General features: G+C 70.8%; 1 protein-coding gene across 7 annotated transcripts in view; it reads right to left on the bottom strand.

The window, feature by feature from the left end:
* The window catches only part of HSD11B1L (hydroxysteroid (11-beta) dehydrogenase 1-like), a 7,135-nt gene that overhangs the window by 2,074 nt on the left and 4,746 nt on the right, over positions 1-315 (bottom strand). For all 7 annotated transcript variants that reach the window (XM_014531887.1, XM_014531890.1, XM_014531889.1 and 4 more), the window contains one exon: positions 89-182. In XM_014531887.1, coding sequence (XP_014387373.1) covers positions 89-182 — 94 coding nt within the window. The remainder of the gene's footprint in view (positions 1-88; positions 183-315) is intronic.

The following is a 315-nucleotide window of genomic DNA, read 5'->3' as shown; positions in this document are numbered from 1 at the left end:
GCTGAGCTGCCACACGCTGCGCCCCCTCCACGAGGTCACCTTCCAGCCCCATCCGGGCTCTCCCCTCTCCCCGCCCCGCGTCACGCACCGAGCAGCGAGGACACCACCACCAGGGAGCCCTTGCTGTCCGTCAGGCTGGGCAGCGCCAAGGAAGTCAGTTGCACGTAACTCAGGAGGTTCACCTGGAGGCGGGGACTGGGCGTCAGGCCGCAGGCCCAGGAGGTGGAGGCCGGGGCTGGTCAGGGGTGGGCGGGGCCAAGGCCCAGAGAGGTGGAGCCTGGAAGCAGGAGGGCAGGGGCTGGGCCCAAAGAGGGA

The sequence above is a fragment of the Myotis brandtii genome, unplaced genomic scaffold (assembly GCF_000412655.1).
Source record: "Myotis brandtii unplaced genomic scaffold, ASM41265v1 scaffold827, whole genome shotgun sequence".
NCBI lineage: Eukaryota > Metazoa > Chordata > Mammalia > Chiroptera > Vespertilionidae > Myotis > Myotis brandtii.
Note: the sequence above shows the minus strand (reverse complement) of the source record. Positions and strands in the feature narration are given on the sequence as shown.